Source organism: Nasonia vitripennis, chromosome 3, assembly GCF_009193385.2.
Source record: "Nasonia vitripennis strain AsymCx chromosome 3, Nvit_psr_1.1, whole genome shotgun sequence".
Lineage (NCBI taxonomy): Eukaryota > Metazoa > Arthropoda > Insecta > Hymenoptera > Pteromalidae > Nasonia > Nasonia vitripennis.
Genome location: NC_045759.1, coordinates 15,623,606 through 15,638,826, shown reverse-complemented (window position 1 = coordinate 15,638,826; position 15,221 = coordinate 15,623,606). Strand labels below are relative to the sequence as shown.

The window sequence follows — 15,221 nt, the reverse complement described above, 5'->3', positions numbered from 1 at the left end:
GGCTCTATGAGAGAAGAGAGAGGGAATCCGAGATTTAGCAAAACCTGCGCGGCTATACACTACTCTCTCTCTCTCTCTCTCTCTCTCTCTCTCTCTCTCTCTCTCTCTCTCTCTCTCTCTCTCTCTTTCTGCTGTAACGATGTGTGGCAGCGACAGTAAGTTAGCTTATGACGTAACGTGCGCGCGCGCGCTTCGCTCAAAATAAATCCCCCGAGGGATTCGTGAGATGGACCGAGGAATTTCGACACGAGCGCAAGCTCTGCACACGCATACACAGTCACACACTTTAGAGCTGAGATGTGTAGACGCAGAAGCGCGTCGAGGATGTAAGCACGTGTCGCGGACTTTTTGTGCTTTCGAGAGAGGGTCGAGCTTAGGTTCTTGTCGAAGGTTTCAGAGTTACAGAGTTGATAGATATTTTTATGATCGATTAGGTTGCGAGACGTTCGATTGTTTACGGTTTTACTCTCGAGACGATTTTTGTTCCAGTCGTTGTCGAAATTAAGATCTTGATGCGTTGAATAATGACAGATTTCTTAGTTCGTTCGAAGTAGTAATTAGCCGCTGCGTGTGTTTATGCAGTGTGAGTAAACTGGCTGAAACAATATTTCTGTCTTGGCTAGCGTCAAAAGTATATTTTCTTTTGATCTGAAATCAAACAACTTGAAAGTTGCCAGATATGCTTTTTTGTGAGATTTCTCGTGAATAAATATTGTAGCGTTAACATTATTGTTTATAGCACAGTGTGGCTAAAATCCGCTGTTAAGTCACGCCTATCTGTGACTAAAGTAGTCCTTTTTTGCACCGTGTTTATCACACTCGTGCGCTAACCTCACGGTGCAAATAAGGACTACTTTAGTCACGAATGGGCGAGACTTGCGGACTTTAGCAGTCTGTGCTATAAAATTTTATACTCTTGACTGAAACGATTCAGTTTTACAAGGCGCTTAGCGCCCTCGCTACGCTCGGGTACTAACTGCGCCGTGTAAAAACGAACCATTTAAGTCACATGTGTAGTCATGTACTATTTTGTTTGCTTTTTTTCAGCTCATCCTATTTGTTATCAGCGCAGAGGTCGTATAATAATCAATCAATGTAGCGACCATTCTTGCGATTGGAATTAATTTTAAACGAACTTGAAAGTTCTCAGACATTGTTATTTTTTTCTTGGCCCTTGTAATCTATTTTTTGAGAAAGAGCTTTTATTTTCGAACTTTGTTTTGAGCAGAATGAGAGTATATTTGATCCTCCTCGTATAAAAAGTCTCAATATTTTCGGGAAATTATTGAATTTAATGTCACTTAGTGACTTAAGACGCTAGGTTATTATATAGTACAATAATTAGCATTAATGGTCACGAATAAAGAGAACGAATCAACGATAATTGCCATGTCTGTTTTCGAGAAAGAGAAAATCAATTGGTGCCGTAAACAAACACCGCCGAATAACGAAGTTTGACTTACAGACTTACTTTCCGTTGAATGCACAAAATGGTGTTTTATCAAAGGAAAAAGCACGAGGACACTTCTGTAATCTTTCGGTCCAGAGAGCCTCGAAGACTTCGTCGCCGAGCAAAAGACGAGTCCAGGTCTTTCTCCTATAAATTGCACATCGCTATTCGAATGTTCGCGTTCCCTTATCCGCGAGTTGAATTCAGAACTGCAGGTCACGTCTTTATTCGTGGATTCCTTCATCCCTATCCCTATCTTTATCTCTTCCTCTCGCTTTTCCATTTGATTCATTTCGGCAATAATGAAAAAGTTGGAGTTATTAGAAACGGCTCTCTTCTGCTTCCCGCAGGAATTCGCGGAGTCCGGGAGGTTTTATTACAATTTTCCGAATTCCTCGAGATGCCGCCTATTCGAGGGAATCGGCGAAAATTATTTTTTAATTAACTCAACGTGTGTTTCAAAAAAGATTAATCTGGTTTATGAAATATCAATAAGTTGTATATTTCAGTTACGTAATTTTTGAAAAAAAAAAAATGATTTCAAAGAAGATAGTGCTATAAAATTTGAAGTTTGCTTTAAAGTACGGATTGCAAAAAGTAAAATTTAAAAATAGCAGGAATTTCAAACATTGATTTTTCAGAGTTGAGTAAATATCCCGGCTAACATCCTTTTCATACGGGCACGCAGCATTTTAACGAGAAAAACAGAGATCGATTGGCTCAAAGTGTTTGCTATGTAAAAGCAAGCTTTCAACCTTTACGCACGTTGGTTTATAATGTGAATCTCCTAATGCTGTCAGTTTTTAATTAAAATATGCCTGAAAAAACTACAAAGATGCGGTACTAAAAATCTTGTATAAGATTTTCAGATAATGTTACGTATTGGAAGGACGAAGCTAATTTCTTTTCGTTAGAATTACATAATCATAATAACTGTCGCAACCAATAATGTGTTGAAGAAGTATTTTTTTTTCACGTGAAAATATATCTTTGATTGAAAAAAGGCTAATTACATCCACACTCACGGCGTCACGTATCATCGCAATTGCACGTCAATTAAAAAACGAGACAAGCTACACATACAGATCTCCCAGTTGTACCAGAATGAATCCGTTGATTTATGATTTTATTGAAAACTTCGATTCGACTCGCACGTGACTGAACCGAATACCAAATCAATCAATCCTAATGCTAACGATGATGCGAACGATCGATACCAACGCATAAAACTGTACGATCGATAAACCATCGCGGTAACAGTCGTATACGCAGCTTTAAACACAATATCTAAATTGAAAGCTCGGCCACGGAGCTTCAGCCTCTCCTAAATACCGAAACCTCGTTTTGAGTTAAACTAGAAATCGCGAGCAGGCAGTCGGTGTAACCTTGGCCAGCATATCGCTCCAGCTGGCCTGCATTCGCGACTGTGTCCGCGCGCCGCAGCGTACGATGAGAGCTTGCAGCGCTCCTCTCGGTCGACGGCTTTTATTTCGGTCGCGCTGCTCTTCGCTATACTGAGAAAAAGCTCACGAGCGCGCATTATATTATTAGCTAGCATGCGCCGGCGAACCGACCGAGAAATAGAGTATCGGCTTGCCGCGATGAGTTCATCTCAAGCACTGCTGCTATATACTGATATACCGACTCTCGCACTGTCCCTAGAGAGAGAGGAGATGTGCGCTATTTAGTCGTTCTACATAACACTTTCGGACTTACACTCAGATACGCTACTGGCTTTGAATAAGGTCGTTGCAATTGCAAGAATGAAGTATATAATGCTGCGTATGCAGCCTGGGATTGAAGATTTGGATTTGTAGTGTCATTTGATTGTTTGGAAATTATTTCATGAAATATGCGAGAATGATCTATGAATTCCGTATCCACCTTCACCGTTAATATATGACCTATATTGATAACAGTTGTACATCACTATTTAGATAATTATGCACGCAGATTTTGATAAGGAAAATTTTGCTAGCCAGAAACTAATAGAGAGTTTAACAGTTCAAGCGATGAGAGAGGAAGAGAGAGAACAGTCTAAAACTACTCCGTTGTAATAGGCTACTATATTTTTTGAACTTAAATTGAGATTTGTAAATGAATAAAATAACAATATAAGCGTATCTGGCATTTTATTTATTAAAATTGCATTTATGCTGTATGTATAAGTGTTTTTGTCATCATTATGGTAATAGTTTGAAATAGATCACTATTACAAGGTTGAAATTTTTATTGTGCAAACTTCTATTTGTATATGGGCTACAAGTTACATTCACACTTGCATGATTAGTTCGCAATGATCATGACGTGGTACGAAAAATAAAATCAACGTCAGAGGTACAGCATAAAAAATAATAATTTATTCAGCAGTCGGCGGAAATTATAAACGTACAGCGGACTGCAAGAAAAACAGCCGTAACAATTTAAATGAGAGTAAACAGTCTCGCGCGTTGACGTGATCGAACATGGTCAAATCATATACGTGCAATCGAATATTTATATAGTCATCGATCCGCTTTCACTGCAGTCGCATATGCAATTTTCGTGAATTCCACAAAGGCGTTACATAACTTTTTAGCATTTCTACGTATTTTATTTGCATCTTCTCTTTTTATAAAACTGCGTTAACAATATTGTTTAGACCTCAAGTATTACGAGCTTGTATCCTCGCTATAAACGTCGCTTATGTCTTACGAAAGAAAAAACTTGTCGAAAAACCGGCAACGAATCATCATTTTCTTTTTTTTACTTTGCAACTATCTAGGATAATAAAAAGATCGTATCGTATTGTGAGAACCCGTGGTCGTCCGCACTTGTAAATTGATCTCTAATTCGCTTGACTCCGCATCGTATCCGCGCATAGAAAACAAACGTGGATCGGGTTAAGTCCACTCTCGCTGATTTAATATTCTCATTATATATCATTTTAATCGCGATTATAACAGGCTCGTCTATTGTAATAATATCGTCTATCTACACATACGCACTTTCTTCCTTCTGCTTTTATAATATATATCTATATATAATACTTATTATCGATAAAACTGAATTCTCAATAGATCCACCTATCTAAAAACAACTTTATAAAATCGTCGCTAAAACAAGTAGCGTTTATATATTTGTATGTATGTATTTATTCCAATTTAATGCATCATTGTCCTACAGAATAAAGAGCAAGAAACGTCTTTTTTTAAATCGTAAATCAATGTATCGACCGAAGTACGTGTGCGTTGAGGAGTTTTCAGATAACTTACGTCGAGTTCTTTTCAATTACTTTTGTCTCTACAATATTTTCATCATAAGTACTTATTAGGAACTTGCGAACAAGTGCTGGTGTCCTATTCGGAATTCCTCACCAGTGACATAATTGAGCAAGTACTTCGATTTTCACACTACTACATCATAAACAATAATATACAATACTCGTCAAGATAAATAACAAATGAAAATAAAAGTGATAATACAAATAATAATAATAATAAATGTCGTAATATAGTCTCATATTCAATATACATCATACATATATATGCGTGTAATATACTTCGGAATTGCACGTGTAAAGGAAGATGTTTGTCACTTATTTTGCGATTCATATATAATAATAAGCGCATTGCAATTCGGAACTTAACAGTGCGTAATAAGGACTATTATTACTCATCGTTACACATGTATATAATATCTAATCTATCTGCCAGCAGCTATTCTTCTTAATTATAATATACACTTACAATTAATCGCAGACGAATACTTTGTACAATGATGGTCTATATAGTATGTGTGTGTGTATATATATATATATATATATATATATATATATATATATATATATATATATATATATATATATATATATCACCGAAGGTAAAATTTGTCCATTCGTCTATCGAAAGGGTGCCGCCAATGGCATCGCGTGAACTATCTTTATAACAAAATCAACATAATAATGTCTCGATACGTCCATAGAGAGCCAATGATATTTTCTCGTGTATGTAATAAATACTCTTGTAACCGATAACAATCAATTTTCAACATAAAGGTTTTGCTCTACATAATATTGCCGATAATCATATGGTCATGATCTATATCATTTTCTTTGCTTGTGAATAAGAGAAACTAGTTGCTTCAAATTTGAGTATCACTGGGTGTCACTAGAAGAGTTTCGACAACAACTACTGTTTATACGGTGCAGTAAAAAACAATAGTTTGGTTGTTTTGCAGGGTTTCGGTTTTTGGGAGAAAACCTATATTACCTGGTTTTGATGTACAAGTCATTGCCTTTGCTTCTGGAGACTTCTGCAACAATGAAAAATATTCATCTTTTAATAAAGCTTGTTCATTATAATAACAAATTTAAATTTGGTACTACTGCATTGCAAAGATTTAAACGCGATTAAAAACATTCTCAAATAAAACCAACCTGGATGCAAATTATAGCAGCACTCTCGGTACGCCGTTGATCTAGCTTTAATCCCTTCTGCTGCAGCTCGGATTTTTTAACGTCAGGTTTTACGGGAGCCTTCCTCTTCAGCTTCGTCTTAATCCCACCTATAAATGATGAAAATGTTCCTTCTTCCTCGCCCTTCTCCTTCTTCTCTTCCTTTTTAGCAGGATTTATAACCGTACATTCACTATCGAATTGCACACTTTTTCTCCTCTCGGATCTTGGACTCGGAATCGTGCTCTTCATGCAGGATTGTTTTTGCAGTAATTGCTTGGGACTACTAGAGGATGTTTCGACATTTCGACATACCGACATGCTGTCGCTACTGATCGATTTGTCAACGACTTTCCCTTGCATCTTCTTCGACGTTATTCCAGTCTTCGGCGTTGTACTATTTTTTGATGTTTTTTTACTCTTCTCGCCAGTCTTTGTTGATTTATCCACATGTTTAGCCTTATCGTTTTCACGCGCAAGCTCGTGTTTTTGTCGTTTAAAAGCATTATCCTTAAGTTTAGATATACTACTGATCTCGCTGTGAATCTCGTAGTATTTAACAAAGCTCCTAACACTACCGGGGGTTATCGATACAGCCTCGCGAAATTGGTCCTTGCTTACAACTACGGGTGTCATGGCCTTATTGTCGTTATCATTACGCTGGGCTCGCGGAGTTTCTTTAACTATGGCACACGTATCTTCGCTGTTGGAAGCTGCAGCGTCTTCGCTCTTCTCGTTACTGCACTTCGTCTCGGTTGTCAGTGATTTTGTACTCAGATCCATCTTTGGCGTTGCGACCTTGCTCACGCTTTCCGTCACGTTTTCCTGTACCAGCCCGATTCCAGAACTTTCATCAGTATTTGCTTGCTCGACAGTCGGCGCAATGTAACTCTGCCCTCGTTCGCCGGTATTATCTGCAAGTATGGGTGTCTCGGAAGTATTGGTGTTTATCGGCCTCAATTTGATTGCACCAAAGTTGGTCAAGAGTTCATTCAACACGTCGCCTTTGATTTCGCCGGCACTTTTATTATTGCTCGAAGTCGCATTGATCTTGTACCGAGCTTTTGGTCGTGAGCCAGACTCCGTTAATTTAATCTCGTAATCGTTCCTTGGCGCCGCTGTATCCTTCGCTACTTCGGCTGCTGCCGCGACGACTGCAACGATGTCGGGCTTCTTCGAGCTTTGTTGCTGCTGCTCCTGCTTTGGTGGAGCACTCGAATCTTGCTTTGGGTGCGCAGCTATCACCTCACAATTTATGCTCGTCGAGGCCCATGCATTCTGAGACAAATTGTCATCTGTTAGCATAGTTTCTAAAAAGCAATTCCGACGAGCGCTTACAGGCACTGATTTTTGCTCGACTGATGTGTCCATTACTGGTACTTCTTCGAGAGTTGCACCAACGATTAATTCTGCTTTGTTTTCTAATAAATTTTTAGTTAAAATTTGCGTTGGTGCTTCTGCATTTTCGGTAACTTCATCACAAGATTCTGTTATTTCGACGATTTGAGGAATATATGGAGAAGGATCTTCAAATTGTTCAACATTGTCTACAGTTTCTTCTAATTTATTTTGAGAGTCACTACTGTCGTCAGTAGATAAATTATATTTTAACGAATCGATGAAGATCTTTCTCTTTTTACATATTTCTTCGTATTCGAGAGCCTTATCCATTTGCTCTAGAACTTGTTTTAACTCAATATTCTCGTCGTTTAGTGTAGCATTTTCATTTACAGTTTTTTGCGATTCTGAAATCTCAATATTTTCTTCAGATGCTATGTTAATTGTTGGTTCATTGTTGATACAGATAGCAACAGCAAATTCTTCTACATCCTCTTCTAGATCCGAGTACGTATCATTAAGTTGATTTGTCGTCACAACGCACAAACTTTCAGATATGTTTTCATCTTCCACGGTCATAGATTCCAATTTATTCGTGGTATCCAGTTCACTTTCGACTTCGTTGCTGATACTAATGTTCTCATCCATCTTCTTTATTTCTTCATCAGTCACTTCCACCAACTGCACAGAGGATTTCCCGCGAGTTTCGAACTGCTTTTCAACAAAGTCTCCGTAACTCGTGCCGTCATCGTTAAGATCTATGTCCGGCGTTGACGTGCTGGGTGACTCAATAACGAATCTTACTCTCGTGGTCGAGACACTTATCTCTTCCTGCGACACAGCAAAGAAATTTTCACTGAACATCAAATGTGGCCTTGCGTTGATTCTCTTGCTTCTGTCCATGTAATCTTCAAATATGTAGAGATCGGGACGTTGTTCCTCCTTGAATTCTTCGACGTCGGCCTCGTACGGTTTTTTCCAATCGCCCAGGCATTTTTCAAAAGGTCGATCCGTGGTTGTAACGCGAAAATAAATCTCCTCTCTCTCGTTCTCGAACGAGACATTTTCAAAAAACGGAGGCAATTCCGGCTCTGTACTTTGTTCAACCTTCGTTTCGATCTTGTTTTCAATTTCTTCGTCGTCTATGGTATCATCTTTCGGATTCAGCGAGTCCTCCATGACTGTCTGGTAATCCTGGTAGGTGAAATACAGAGGTGGATATTTGTTTGGCTCTGGAGACTTGGTAAACGGCGAAGTAGATCGGCTGCGCACTGGCTCTTCCGCTGTCAGTAGATCCAATCGTGCTTTTCTCGGTGGCACATGTGTAGTCTTCGGCTGATCGACGATGATGCTACTCTTTGTCGATTCATCATGGCTCACCGTCTCGGGGCCATACTCGAGGCTACTATACTTGATGATCACAGGTGATGATTTTTCACTGGGAAATGGTGAGGGCGTCTTACGGCCAGTTCTGGATCGCAGAGGCGCGGCTGGCGGAGGAAGCGGAGGAGCTTGTCTAGATTTGCGTTCGGGCCTTTGATCCGAGTGCGGGTACGTGGTGTTAGGTCGCCTCGGTGGGGCTTTGAATCTCTTGCGACGTGGCGGTACTGGTGGCGGCAATGAAGACTCATCTGTATCACAAAATGTAACGGTTTGGATTAGCATTTTTCAAACCATTGCTTATATAAATAAAATCATATCAAAATATGTATTGATTAAATTTGTGTATAAAATGATTCTAACTTTCTGGCATAATAGGTCGCAAACAGGCCGCCCTTGAAATTTGTAATTTTGACAGAGAAATGCAAAAATTTTAAAAACAAACGATGCTATACGTTGCGCCGCACAGCAAGCGAAGGGAAGCACACAGACACGCGAGACTCGTTCGACGGTGAACTGGCTGTGAGGCACTGCAAGTGATTCCATACAAGTGACATTCGACCTCTTATCCCTCCCCGTTTCAAACGTCAATAACAAAGACGGGGGGTGTTCTGCATCACCCTTTAGTGTGTTATTAAATGAACTAACGCGTATTTCCTTACGTAATATTCAGTTTTTGAGGTCAGATGATGTATCATCGACAGAGATATTTTGTATGCAGCAGCAAAGCACAAGACTAAATTTTATCGTATTGAAAGAGAAGAATAAGCTACTTCAAATCAAATGGTACCAGACGTTTTGCTACGATAGAACAAAGGCTTCTTTAAACGGATAAAAGCAATTCGATTAGGGATTGAAACTACTAGTAGAAGTTACATTTTATCATCTTCTTAGATTATAGAATATTTTTGTATGAACGATTGCATCATAGCTAAATTATTAGGGTACTAACAAATTTTGACTCACATTTCTTATTAAATAAAGACTTGCTGAGTACTTGATCGACTAACATCAAAGTCTTCTAGGGTCAACAGCATACTCGCTGAGTTTATTGCATTAGTTTCGTCAATATCGGGTACATAAAGACTATTAACATTGTGATTTCCCATTGCACTAGACGCTGCACTACTATAAGCACTGGATGTGTTTTGCACAGAAGCAACATCTATAGTTTTTTGAAGCCACTTCGAGGACATTACTGCAGAAGTTTCTGCTTCTGAAGAGACATTAAATCTTATGTTCCTGTAATCAAGAATAATTGGTATTTAAATTAAATTGCTCACAATTAGTTCGAGATGATTAAACTAGATTACACTAGTTTATGCGCGGAGGCTGGAAATGTAATTTACAGTCAATTCCTTTAAAACTCAGTATTCCAATTCATATAGTTACTGCAAAGAATAAAATTTAAATGCAATACTCACTGTAGATAGTTATTTTCGATAGGTTCTTGAATATGGTCTTCATCATCATGCAGTGGATCTATTTGCGATAGAACTAATTCAACTGTTTCTGACGAACTCTGTAACATCTTTAGAGCATCTTCATACCGGAGATTTAGTAGACTTTGTCCATTTATAGCAACAATCCGATCTCCTATAAATGAAATTAATTATTAATATAAATCGATTGGAGGATCAGCAAGTTAGGATGTATAGCAAAATTCTTATAATTATCAATAGCGAATCCAACATACATTTCAAAATAACTATGTAAAATTTTAGTAATAAGATAGTAGCTTCAGTTATGTTTTTAACACGATTTTCTTCATAATGAATGATATGCTTTACAAAATTTGGCGCTTTAAAAGCTTACCGACAGCACCCTACTAACCCTTATTAACGTTTCCAGCCATATCGGCAGAACCTCCGACGGAAACTGCCTGAACGTAAACGCCCCCGTCGTTACCCTCCGTCACTTGCAGCCCTATGCTACCACCGTGGCCACGTTCCAACTTTATCGTGCGCAGCATCCGTTCTTCGTCAAACGAAAGCTCATCCAACCTTGCCATCAGTGAATTGGACATCGTTTCGTCTGGTATCCTAAACGTCTCTTCCGATGTTCGTATATCAGCATCTAATTGAATAATTTTGTTTTATTTATAAAAATGTATGTATTATTAGAAATTTTACAATTTAGGGTAACAGGCATGTTTACAAACACTTACTAAGCACGTAAGCTTCGGGCGTTGGGGATGGATTTGATTTTGCCGACGTCGAGCGTATCGACGCTGTGTCCGACTTCAGAGACAGAAGCTCCAGGTCGTCGGTAAGGCTGGGATTGCGCTGTCCTACGCTGCTGTAAATCGCCCTATTTCCCGTTTTCACATCTAGGCGACGCGGCTTGACTGGGGAATTGACGTTTCCGTTTTGTCGATTCGAACCGTAATTCGGTAAACTCGACGTCTTTACCTAAAATAAATACAAACATGAATATTAATGGTAAACTGATAGAATATGTTTCTTCGAAGAACGGTGATAAAAGAAAAAAATTGCTACATATAATATTCCTCATTTAGTACAAACAATAATTTCCCAAGAATATTCCGAGAGAGATTGCTATATTTTTAGTCAGTAGCTTGCTCTCTTATATATTTTCTTACCTCAATTTCCTTCCACTGCTCGCCGTCGGACACAGTAAATTCGTTTTTCTTAGGTAGGCCGGACTTATTGATCGCTGCATACAGATCTTCAGGATTTTCAATCTTCTCGTTTAGCCTGTCGATGTCGTTGGTGGAAAACGTTGACTTTGGAATCGTGTAAACGTATTCCTCCCGTTCGTTGCTGTGCGGAATGCCGATGTTCGCGTAATTGTACAGCCTGTCGCTCTCACTTTGCTCGAGCACTTGCAAGCTGTTACTGTTCGGCGACGCGAGAATCTTCCTGTTGACAATCAAAGCCCGATCGGCTTCGTCTTCTTCGGTATCGCGAGACTCACCCTCAGGTTCAAGACGACCATTGACTTGAGCGTAGAGCGCGTTGTTACCGTTTCCCTCTGGAGTGTCAGGCGAAAGATCGTCCTTGCTGTTCGTCGGCTTCTGATCCTCTGGATCCTTTAATGGATTCTCGTTCTCTTTGTTTTGCTGTTCTTCGATGCGGGTCGGGTATTTGGAAGACTGCTGCTGTTGTTGCTGCTGCGGCTGTTTCTTTACGGAATCTGCTATCGAGATTTTCGTCTTGGCACTCTCGGGCTTCATTTTCGATTGGGGTGAGTTTGGTTCAATAGCCAGAGGAACACCAAAGTCTGCAAACAAATAAACATTGCCTTTGTTAATCCTATCGTTCTACGAGACGAGTAAAGTTTTTCTATTGAGACATTCTTGTAAATGCAGAAAGAGTCCTACCTTTCGACAAACCCTGCAAAGAAGTGAGCTCGGTTCGAAGTTTCAAGAAAAACTGATGGTGCAGAGATGTTAGTTTGAAGGCGTAATAGCTCCTGAAATAGTTAAACGTACGTTATTCGATATATCATTAAGTATGCTATCAAACCAAGAATTATATCCCCCTTCAAACTTCAAGTATTCAATAAATGTGCCGAGCTATACGTACTTCCGATGATCCATCTTCAGTTTGAACTTGCAGCGCTTGCCGTTTATCCTTGTATAAACGACGAGGCAGTTCTTGCCGTAACTCAGAGTTTGAATATCCTTCCACTGGAATTTTGCAAGCTCGAGTCTCTCGCGCAATCTGCCGCCTCGCTCGAAAACCTTGAGGCCTTGCGAGTGAATGGCGAGCCATACGTCGCTATCGCTCTTCTTGAACTTGCTCGTCTTGCTTTTATTGTTATTGCCGCCTGCGTTATTGTTGTTGTTAGAAGACTCGGGGATGGATGCCTTACACTGCGGTGATGAGTAGATCTCGTTCATCGTCGTGCTTGACGGACTTTTTGATAGCATGATCTTTTGCTCGTCGGTGTAAGGACTTTTTTGCAGATTCTCCTCGCGTGTCTCCGATCCGTTGAAGTCTATCTTACCGTAAATCGGATAGTCCGAGCACTTGTCGATGTCATAGATGTTTTCCGAGTTGATATAAAGCGCTTGATGTTGCCGTTCGTCATTCTGCAATTTGAATATTATATAAAACACAAATCTAGCGTTCTTATGAATCAGTTAAAATAACGCTCGCAACTACATTCAAGCACAAAATACGAAATCTTTGATTGTAAAGATTAACACTTTACCTGAAGGTGATTCTGATCGGCGTATTTTTTTTGCCTGGCAACGATCTTGCCCAACTCCTTGGCGTCGACGGTGGCCACGTAGTAATGAGCACCGTAATCTGGCAAGGACTGTGCGTGCGTAATGAACATCTCCTCAGCTTTGCTGCCCTCGAGGCCGCGACGCTCTCGGTGCGCCTGCTGAAGCCGTTTGCGCAAAGCCTCACCGCTGTCCGGCAGCTGGGGATGACGATACTGTTGCTCCTCGGAATTCAAGATTAGGGACTCCGGTACGTAGTGCTCCAAGAGGAAGTAATCGCCGCAGCCGTGTTCCTAAAATTGGAAGGCCCGTTCAGCAAATATACTTACGAAACCTTGCGGATGAGCGAACGTGCTCTAATAGAAAAGTAGGAAATAGATTTGAAGAAGTATAGAAGATCCTCATCCAAATAATAAAAGATGCAGTTAAAATACAAGACTTAGGCAATTATAGCGTGAGCGGCGCCAGTATAGATTCAACAAGGCGATTTTCGCATAGGCACGCTGTTATGTATATATATATATATATATATATATATATATAGTACGCAAATATTGATGGTATGTATGATGCATATTTTATATTGATATTTTTTGTGATTGTAAATAAAAATTACTCAAATATTATCCGATATGGTCTAGTGGCTAGGATACCTGGCTCTCACCCAGGAGGCTCGGGTTCGATTCCCGGTATCGGAATTTTTTGCCATTTTTTAATAAAAAATCACATTAGACAATTAATTATGACGCACTTTCTAACTAATTGCGCTCTTTTTGTATAACAAATCTGAGACTTTACAATACTTCAATATTAGTTCCTAAATCATCATTTTTAAATTCATATTAATCATTATAAAAATGTTTTAGTTACATACAAAAAGTCGTATTTATCATATAAAAAATGTTTAACAATGTTATACAATCAAAATTGAATATTTTCTTCTCCAATGTAACTAAATAAAGTACGTTAATTATTTTAATATCTTCAAATGTCCTGAAATTGATAACGTAAATCAGATCAGGTAATATAAAAACCGAAGGTTTGATTATACAGAGCTGTATAACTAATCTCACAACGAAGGTACTTATTCAACTTGGCAGAAACATTTACTCACGTTTGCACTGTAGTTGCCAAACTCAGCCTGGAGTGCAAGTCCGGTCAAATTGATCAATTGTGTCAGAGGACAGACCAACTGCTGTTCTAATATGCAGCGACGGATTTGCAGATACAGCAAGTGTTTTGAGATCCAGTATCTGAGGCAAATAAATTAAATTTTAGTTTCGGAATAACTGCTCATAAAATTTAAAATTTCTGTACTTTTTTCACTTAGAATTTTTTAAGTTTTGTATTTAAAATTTTACTAAATTCTTCATCAAGTATTTATTTTGTAATATAATATGAAATCATTGATCAATATTTATTAAATATTTACCAACGAAGCAATTTGAAGATTTTTAAATAAAGAATAGAGATAAAATGTTAATTTAGTACCTTATTCCTCGGAGCGATGGTAAAAAAAAGCGAAGCCTCAAGTAAAGCATAAAACTCGTCGGAAGTCCCAATAGACCTTTGCTCTTCCCACTGTTTAACCAGCCAGGGGGTGCGACTTTATTCAATTTCGTATCTGGTGGTAACATTGCAAAGTCTCCAGCCAATAGAGCTGCTAATCCCAGAGTAAAGTTCTCTTCCAGGCCTTCCGTTTGTACAATTGCCTGTAAATTTAATTTTACAATTTGTTTGTTCTATCTTCATATATATCACATATTAAAAACCTTTTCATTAAATCAACATACGTATAATTATGCGTAACATAAGGGATATTTTAAAATTCAAACTTTTAAATTTATATACCTATTTATTATTTTACTTCTACTTTCATATTTACTTTGTTCAGAAATATTGTAGGCGCAATAAAATCGTGGTGACAAACATGGAATAGTATTTGATTTAAAAGAGTATAAAAAGAATCCATCAAAAAAGTTTTAATTTGCAAGTTTTCTTAGAAAAAAATCCATCCGATCAAACGACTGGCTTATCAAGCTTTGGCCCACTCTGACCTATATCTTAGTCGACTTAAAGATAGTTCGCGAAATGAATCATCTATCGGAGAAGTTCAGATATTGAAGGTCTGATTGCTCTTTATCAACTGCTGGTTAGTGACAGTCGATATACTATACATATGACTGTCGAGTAAAACTTTTTGTCGAGCTAACAGCGTGTATTCGATCGTCTTCAATCAATAGCTGATGCATTTACGTCATTGATTCCTCGACGCAGTTGAACGTCACGAATGCGAACGTCATACCAAGTTCAAACGTACAACTGCAACCTCGACGGCGCGGCATAAAGTCTCATTTATTGACAAGAGTATCAAATAGTAACTAACTGGTTAATGTTCATTACCTTAAAAACTTGCATTTATC

At 38.7% G+C, this 15,221-nt stretch overlaps 1 protein-coding gene and 1 non-coding gene across 7 annotated transcripts in view; one reads left to right on the top strand and one right to left on the bottom strand.

Moving 5' to 3' along the window:
* Window positions 1–8,366: 8,366 nt before the first annotated feature.
* Window positions 8,367–15,221, bottom strand: part of LOC100123144 — a 105,541-nt gene continuing 98,686 nt past the window's right edge. For all 6 annotated transcript variants that reach the window (XM_031927827.2, XM_031927824.2, XM_031927823.2 and 3 more), the window contains 11 exons: window positions 14,290–14,510; window positions 13,913–14,051; window positions 12,783–13,091; window positions 12,152–12,660; window positions 11,947–12,038; window positions 11,206–11,846; window positions 10,771–11,014; window positions 10,437–10,679; window positions 10,028–10,199; window positions 9,570–9,845; window positions 8,367–8,854 (listed from right to left, as the gene is read on the bottom strand). In XM_031927827.2, the coding sequence (XP_031783687.1) occupies window positions 9,578–9,845; window positions 10,028–10,199; window positions 10,437–10,679; window positions 10,771–11,014; window positions 11,206–11,846; window positions 11,947–12,038; window positions 12,152–12,660; window positions 12,783–13,091; window positions 13,913–14,051; window positions 14,290–14,510 (2,838 nt within the window). In that variant the 3' untranslated portion in view covers window positions 8,367–8,854; window positions 9,570–9,577. The remainder of the gene's footprint in view (window positions 8,855–9,569; window positions 9,846–10,027; window positions 10,200–10,436; window positions 10,680–10,770; window positions 11,015–11,205; window positions 11,847–11,946; window positions 12,039–12,151; window positions 12,661–12,782; window positions 13,092–13,912; window positions 14,052–14,289; window positions 14,511–15,221) is intronic.
* TRNAE-CUC lies at window positions 13,425–13,496 on the top strand. Its single transcript has one exon. It is a non-coding gene; the product is annotated as a tRNA-Glu (tRNA).